The sequence below is a fragment of the Convolutriloba macropyga genome, chromosome 3 (genome assembly GCF_964194025.1).
Source record: "Convolutriloba macropyga chromosome 3, txConMacr16.3, whole genome shotgun sequence".
Taxonomy (NCBI): domain Eukaryota; kingdom Metazoa; phylum Xenacoelomorpha; order Acoela; family Convolutidae; genus Convolutriloba; species Convolutriloba macropyga.
The window spans coordinates 54,997,267-55,006,057 of record NC_134470.1 but is presented as its reverse complement, the minus strand read 5'-3'; the positions used below and the strand labels follow the sequence as shown (position 1 = coordinate 55,006,057).

At 35.1% G+C, this 8,791-nt stretch overlaps 1 protein-coding gene across 1 annotated transcript in view; it reads left to right on the top strand.

Annotated features, from left to right (window-relative positions):
• The first annotated feature begins 5,295 nt into the window (after window positions 1-5,295).
• Window positions 5,296-8,791, top strand: part of LOC142336287 (uncharacterized) — a 279,116-nt gene continuing 275,620 nt past the window's right edge. Inside the window, exons 1-4 of the mRNA XM_075385000.1 lie at window positions 5,296-5,536; window positions 6,246-6,398; window positions 7,249-7,359; window positions 8,037-8,150. Of these exons, the coding sequence (XP_075241115.1) occupies window positions 5,473-5,536; window positions 6,246-6,398; window positions 7,249-7,359; window positions 8,037-8,150 (442 nt within the window). The 5' untranslated portion in view covers window positions 5,296-5,472. The remainder of the gene's footprint in view (window positions 5,537-6,245; window positions 6,399-7,248; window positions 7,360-8,036; window positions 8,151-8,791) is intronic.

The following is an 8,791-nucleotide window of genomic DNA, read 5'->3' as shown; positions in this document are numbered from 1 at the left end:
TAGTAATTGGAAGAGTGACGTGATATGGATTCTTTTTTGGGGTGTATCCTCTACCCTTTGAATCTTAGATTATGTGAGAGATTTTGACGTACGTCCAAAGGTTTCATTGCGTTGCCACACCGTGCCAACGATGACTTAAACACGATGTTAAAATGGGACAGAGCTCCTTATCACGTTTATCACAAAAAATATTCATTCTATCTGCCGTTTCGGTTCCTAAAGACCACACAGATGGAAGTAAATAATCAATCCGTCAGGTTCAACAAAAAAAGCTGCAGACCATGCAAAAACAAATTATATTCTTATATAGCACCACTTTAAATGAACGATATTTATCATTCACGTTAGCTGGCGACTCCAGTACGCCAACAAAAAAAACATCTCTCTATTTTTTACCTACTCTGATTTAATCGAGCCACAATAATGCAAAAGAACCTTGAGAAATTTTGGCCGTATCCGGATTTATTTTCTCTTTGTTTCTTGTATGGGCTGCTAATGGACCAAAACTCGTGCCAACTAACTTTCCTCGATGTGTAAAAGGTAGGCGCTACGAAATCTATGTACGGCTTACATTCAACCTCCTGTACCGTGCCGCGGTTGGAACAATGACAAACTCAAAAACAGAGAGCCACCGCAAGAGGTGGAGGACATCCTTGACCACCTCCTGGCAATCCAATCCCATTGCAATGTGGACCTATTCTCCCGAGCTATGACTGCAAAACTCACCCGCGACCAGGAGTTCCTTAAAGTTTTCCGTGGTCTGCAAAATTGTACTCCGGATTTAGAGTTCGGGCATCCCTAGTCGTTCACTTTCCCACCTCCTGGAGACCCTTTTTGTCTCCATCGAGAAAATGGCAAATAAGGTTTTTCTTAACAAAATTTTAAAACTTATTTTTCGTTTCTTTCTATCTACATCTATCTTTTAATATTCGTGTTTTTCATTATTCTATATTAACTCTTTCGAATTTTTTTGAACATTGTTTTGAATTATGAACGTCATTCTTTTTTCTTTCTTCTCAGGTCGAAACTTGTCCAGAAGAAATTTGAACTCACAAATTAATTTAATAAGGGTTAAGTAGCTCAGAGTAACTAAGTTGGATACTAACCATGAAGTAAGCTGTTAAATTTGATCTGAACAAAACCTTACTAAAAAAAGATGAATTGAACATCTTTTTTGCAACAGACAGAGACTACAGAATACAACTCTCCAATCAACTGGGAACAAATTCTCACTACAATGACAGTGGTAGAAAATTGGATATTACAACCGGATTGACGTCTCTGGTCATACACCCTATCACCGACACCCGTACTGGCTCCACAACCGAATGGACATGGACCACTTGCTGACTCATCTATTCGTTCAATTTACTCGACAGGGATCAACACGTTCAATATATTTTCTGCTGCAGTCCATGTTTTTGATGAGACTCTCAATCCCGGATGTATGCAGCAGACGAAAATACGGAATGTGCAACCTCCATCAATCACAGACTGAGAAGACTCATATCTCTTTTATATAGCGCATGCCAACCTAACTCTATTCAGTCTAATAAATAGTTGCACTGTCTTTATATCCTTGTCCCAGATTATGTGTACTTTTATCACCGTTGTAATTGAAAATTAACTTCAGTATTTTATACAGTTGGTTAGTCAGAGAGAAGCAGGTAAGTCTACTTCCCGCGCAGAAATAATTAACCCTGTTTATTTATCTCTTAAGGCTAAAACACTAGCCCAACTATGTTCTGCCTTATATGAGTCAACTCGAAAGATTTGAAATAAACTCTCAATGTCCTCAATGCTAAGTTCACCAGTAATATAATCACTAGAGTAACATCTGTAAAAATATTTTTAACTACTAATATTTCGCTGATATTGCCATCCGAGATAACATTAAGCAGGTACCAATTCATCATTGATAAATGTTAAGATTAATATCCATTGTTGATGCTTCATTGAAAAGACAGTTCAGTGACTTATCATAAGACTCGTTAACAGCCATATCTACAGTTATATTACTCTGTTATCTCTTTTTTCGATCATATCGACGTTTTTCCAAAATCTGTCCAATTTAGACGTGGAGTTTATCTTTCATGTTTGGCATATTCGTCAGTTTTACAACTACAGAGTTGACTAGTAGGAGAAAAGATAAAATGGAGCTGCTTAAATGTTTCTAGATTGTAATAGAAGAATCTGGAAGAGTAATTTTATACGAAAGTAAAAGTAACAAGGTCAGACATTACGAAAAAATAAAGAAATTTATTTATTTAACCTATAGTCATTTGCACTAATAATAATTGAGTGATACTCGAGCGTCGAGTTGTTGAAATAATACATGTACTGTAATGGAATGTATCTATGTACTTCTTTACTCACATGAGAGGAAAATTTTGACCAGGGTAAAAAAAATTAGCGAATCTAAATTAGAAGAAATCATAGACTATAGTAAATGAGTTTTTGTACCTGACAAGTCTCTATACTGTCTGCAGAATTGGCCAGTAGAAAGTTCAATCCAAACTGATGACCACTGTGTCACATTAATTTTTGAGGTTTACTTTTTACTATTTCATGCAACGGATATCTTGTGTAATGATGAGAGCTTAACGTGACAAATTACAAGTTATCTTAACAGAAATGTGCATTGGGTAGTGGCAATTTTCCATCAGTTTAAACTTCACTCACGTCAAAAATATTTTGTGAGATTTAATAATAATAAATTGTTTACTGGTGTCTTTACAGAAGAATAAATAGAGCACTTACACAGTTGATCAATACAAAAAAAGAGCACCAGAAAGATCGCCATTAGACCATAAGGTCCGTTTTCAGGCGTCTCATAGTCGGAAGAGAAAATTCATGTTATTTATTTCAAAGTTATTCAGTGGAAATCAAAATTAAAGTGATAGCGATAAAAAAAACCAAGGAAGGTTAGTGTTAAAATGATTTCAATTTGGTCATACTTTTTGATGAATAAATTTTCTAATTTAAGCCATAAATTAACCTAGTGAGTTGTTCATTCAGTAAAAAATAGTTTTCTAGCTTTTCGTGAGCAAAATTATTTAACTGTGCGCCGCTCAAATTTTTCACTTTTGTTACAAAATTAGATTCCAGTTTGAGAAAAACGTTTAAGAGTTTTCGGATTTTATTTGACAGACTGTTTTCGTAAAAAGATGAATTAAGGGGGACAGTTTTAACACGTTTTTCGCATGAGCACAGTTTTGACAGTTCATTTTGTGTAATGAAGTGATTTATGTCCATGATGCAACTTTCACGTCTTATGCATTTTGTCATCAGTTTAAAAGCTTCGTACAGATGAAGCTCTTGGGCCGAAAAAACTTTGTATTTCTCTCTGATGAGAGAAACTGAGTCAAACTTTTGAACAAAAAAGAGTACTCTCAGTATTCTATTATTTTTTGCATCGATTTTCTGCATCGTAGCTCTACTGGCAGTACCATAGACTAGAATCCCGTATTGAACCACTGGTTTAACATAAGTGTTGAAAATCTTGATCAATTGGTTGCGATTTAAAATTTTTCTCAATTAATAGAAAAGTCCGCAAAATTGTACCAATTTATTTTCTACGCGATTCGAGTGTTCTCTAAAACATAATTTTTTGTCAATCGTTATGCCCAAGTAACTTAAAGAATTTATATTTTCAAGGCGCTTGCCGTTCATTGTAAAGACATCACCTCTGTCATGCTTAGGCTTAAAGGTTATAGTTTTACTTTTATCCGTGTTCAGTGTAAGTTTGTTCATTTTAAGCCAGTTTTCTGTTTGAGATAAGATCTGTTGATGTTCCCGACAAGCATTGGCTTTATTTGATTTTGTGTAAACTGCAGTATCATCAGCATAGAAAATGAAGTTTGAGCATGGGCTGTTGGTTTTCAAATCATTTATGTAAACAATGAAAAGAAGTGGGCCTAATATAGACCCTTGTGGTACCCCGTATTTAACTTCTGTCATTTGCGACTTCCTTTGTCCAGACTGTACAAATAGATATGATTTGATAATCCTTATTTATTTCTTTCTTGCTTTGATCTGTGTGCTTTTCATTTCTCTAAAAACCTTTCGCGGCCTCACCTTGTGAGCTCTGTTGTCAGCTACTTTGCAAAAAGCTAGACAAAGTCTTGAAAGGTGTCTACAAATTTCTGCAAAATATTTTGCTCGAATCAGCCTAAGTCATAATTCGAAAAAAATTGGAATTTATATATTTTTTTGGAAGACGTTGGAAGCATAAAAAGGTGTTCTATATAAATGGGATATATTTAGATAAATTTAGATCAGAAGCTGACTTATCCAACGGAAGGGAAAAATGTGCGGCAAAAATTAATTCTGGAATACGAGTAACCTCTGCAATGCAAGACACTTTTCCCGTCCATATTAGACCAGAACTAATGAAAACAGTGGGATTGCGTATTTTTCACTGCAGCTCTGTCCTGTTATTAACGGTGATTGCTCAGTTATTTTTAATTTTATTTGAGAAGCAACTTAACTGGCTGCAAAATTGTATTTTAACCCGAAAAAGTTTCACCCGAAGCTTCTCTTTAAAATTTTAGCATCATATACGTCCTTTCAGATAAGTTTTGGACGTCAAGCAAACAACCGACTCTTAGAAAATAATTTCTTGAAAATATCTCGTTTTCAAATACAAACGATGCCAGCCCTGCAATATGAAAAAAGTATTTGCATTAACATTCGCCACTTTGACTCTAAATACCGGTCCTGTTGCACTAAAAACTGTTTTTTTTTGTGACATCTGGAAAATCACGGAATGTTCTCACCAAGATAACATAATCGATGGTGAAAGTTGTCGAGCCGCTAAAAAAGAGTGCTTCACTCCTGTACGAAATTTCAGGTATCTTGTGATATGTTTTTGGAACCATATTGTGGAGAGATAGGCTTAATTAAGTAAATATCTTGGTCAAACAACTTAAAAACCTAATTGTAAAAAATGTCAACAATTCGGCAGCGCTATAAATAATATCTCGTCACAACGCCATTACGTATGAGCTAGAAAGAAGCATTTCCTCCAAAATCCCCCTCCCCCGACCTGGCTATTCTTTTCGTTCTTTCATGACTCTCGAATGCTTTTGTTTTCATCTTCAGAAAGCCAAAGAAATAATACCAATGGCGTCAATTTTGAATGACTTTCAAAAATGAATTTGGAATACCTCCAATAAAACAAGATAGTGCCATTCTGAAACAGATGTTATTTTCCAATTGGCATTTGGCTGCTTTTGTTTGTGAACAAATCTTGCGTAAACAACACCTGAAAATTTTCCATGGTTTTATGCTAAGCAGGTGACTTAGCAATTTAGAGAAGTAAACAGCGTAAATTTTTCCCCTCAATTGTAAAACTGCAAGCTGATAGATTTTACTCTAATATAAACCCACCATTGACAAATCCGTAATATTTTGTGTTTATTTCGAATTGAATATTCTAAGTTTTACTAGTTATAATAGTGCTTGTTATAAATGACAAAACGGGGAAAGTTTCACCTTTTCCTCGTGACTTTCATAATCCATGGTGTATTAGATGGTAAGTTTCAAAATACCCGATTTGACAATGAAAGCAAACAACTACAATCATTTCCTAGAAGCAAAACTGGCTTCGAAGTTTTTCTTTGCAAAAAGAAAAATGTTGCCGTTCACTTATTTTTTATGTAAAAAATTGTCGCTCTTGTTGTAATCTTTTTGTTAGAAATCTTCGTTCGTAGCTAAGGCGGTTTTTTATTGTTTCACATATTGTTGCAGATGACACAATTTAAGCATGTGTCATCAACTTTGTGTAAATCTCTAATTGTAGACAGTCATTCAACTTCGAACATCAAAAACTGAACTATGCTGACCAATTTTAAAGCAATTCTACATTTTTTTCACCGAAAAACGTGTAAAAGAGTAAACTGATTATTACTCTAATTATTCCCGGAAAAAAATGGCAGATAATAACATAACCGATAATAATAATATGATAAATAAAATGAAATTACACGTTTGAGTCGGGCTTATTCTTGGGAATCTTTCCGTGAATTCTCTCCAGAAATCTTGATGAGAAAAACATGGTTTCGTCAATACGCACAAAGGTCACCTAATTATACCAATTTTTGTGCGCCAAATGCAGTTTTAAACGCTTATGGCCTTCTTAGTTTGACAGGAATTATTCAGAGCATAACATAATCTTTAATTTTTTCTGAAACATTGGGAAAAATTGAAAAATATCAATCTTATACGTGTTTTCTCTTACGCAGTGGAGAGCAGTTCGTCTGGGGGAGTGTCAGAGAGTGTGATGTGTAAGAACAGCAATGACACTCTGAGTGACACCTCAATCTCCAGTTACAGAGTGAACAACGGATACAATGACTGTGTCTCAAAACACGACGAAACACTATACGATACAGACTGTTAGTACATATTGCCTCTGTTTATATTGTATGGTATAAATATTTCTACAACCGTGTCGTGATGGGAAACTCGGAAAAAAAGTAACCCAAGAAAAAATCGCAAATATAAATTAACGGCTAAGTAAACATTCCAAGAAAAAAAGATCTACAATGCAAACGGAACAATTTTGAAACAAAAAACAGTCCAAAAATTTATTATTTTTATTGGAAATCTAATTGATTTTGTTTCTTTATAAACCACTGAATTGCTTTATATACATTATATCAAAAATTTCCAAAACATTTTTTGGTTAAGAAGCCTTAAAGAAAATGGTTTGCCTTGAAGAAGTTTTTTGTTTTTTAATAAAATATCTTTAGCACATTTTTCAAATTCATTTCAAATTGTGAATAATTTTAACAATATCTACTGCGGACTGCTGTCCATGGCCATGCCTATATAACGATCCATTCCGGAAATCTCGCGCCTGGTACAGCGGTAAAATCGGGAGAAGTGTGAAGAACGTCCACCGGTCCACCTGTTGAGAATTCTTTTCGCTTCATGTTTCAAATTGGCTAATTGTTGGCTGGATATATTCTAATTGTTTCGACACTACGCGTAAGCATGGAAATGGAAAGTTAATAGAAAGAATTTAAGTGAACGATTTACCTACAACTGTCTTCTCCGATTGGTAAGTAAATCGTTCACTTATATTCTTTCTATAAACAAACCCCTCCCCTTCCGCTTGCCAAACAGATTGTTGAAAAGAACCAAAATTTCATATGTGAATTATAATTATCAAAACGTTTTAAATTTTCCATTAAATGTTCTAAATGTTCCATAATTTATGCTGGATTTTTTTGTCTAATTTAGCTTCTGTGAAGCGACACGGACTGGTGACTGGTGAGTTTGGGAACAGACACGTGTACCCATTTGCATTGGCCTGCTACTCCACTGGAACCTCATTTGATGACCTCTTTCCAGGTTGTAACATTTAGCCGAAAGTAATCAAACGTTTTAAAACAGTAAAATTTAATTATTCACTAGCGTAATTAGTGGATAAAGTGTTCTAAGAGTTCATTATAAACTAGTTCCAACGTTTCAACATTTTTTAAAGTTTAAGCATGTTCAAATAACAAATAGTAATAAACCATGAGAAAATTTGGGTGAAAAAACAAGCAAAATTTGAAGCATATGCGAATTGCAAGTTCGTACCATAACAAATAGCGCCATTTTCGATTAAAGGTAGAGTCAGTATGTTGTCAATGTTTTTCGCAAATCAAGTTCAAATCGCATAAGCAGTGCTTTCGGTAGTTTCATTAACAATTACTTGAGTTGTATTTCAAATATCAATCTCTATCAACCGAGATATGAGTAATGACTAATGGGCAATTTGTTTTTTTTTTAAATTCATTATGCATTAGTTTTCTGATGGACTTATATTGCAATCATGTAGAAAGTACGTTTTCTCGCATTTCATTCTAGTCAGTATGGTTTTATCCATCGTTCATAATCGGAAAAAATGAGGTAAATATAAAAAACGCTGCTGCGATATGATATTTACTTGTCGACAGATCCTATCAGATTTTTGTCAAGATATTTCAAGTTTGGCTTCGTATATTGTGCATTTCTGATGTAACGTTTGTGATTGTTTCTTTCAGTGAAGGGTTTCGTGTGTCCCGGGGACAATATGGGCACAGTGCACGACTGCGACAAACTGTGTGATGGACTACTCGAATGTGACAATGGAGTGGACGAAGATGTCTGCTTTAGTCGTAAGTTCACTCTACTGTCACTGGGTTTGTTTTGTCACGCCATCAAAACCCAAGGGGGGGGGGGTAGCGAAACAATATATCTCACTCTTTCTATCCCCGAGTTGTTTCCTTCCCCTTGTATAATGTGAAATCTCCAACTTGCGGTCCATGGCGAGAGGACCTCTTAATAGTAGATCGTGCTCGAGCGCACACCCGGGCATTATTCTGTTCAATATTATACGGTATGAAGAAAATTGAGCTGACAAAAGCCTCTGCTATGGTGGGATGGTCTGCGCAGAAGTCTATTTTGTCTATTCTGGACTGTTTGATCAGAGTTCACAATGATCTGGGAATGTGTTTTATCAGAAGATACTTTTGGTTGGGACCTCAATCTGCACTCTAATTGATTGTTTTTAGCCCTACGATGTTGCATGTTAATTGCTTACAGTCACAGTCAGTTGCCACCTCTTTTTACCTTTTATTAGACAACTTTCATTAATGCCATGACTTTGAACACGTCACTTGAAAGTAAAACATTGTTAACAGAGGTGTAGCGAAAATTAACACAGGTGTAACTTTTTCATAAATTGTTGGTGTTTTTGGGGATACATGTGTTCAAGTTGACAGGAGCATTTATTTTGATGAGCGGCTGAATAAAACGT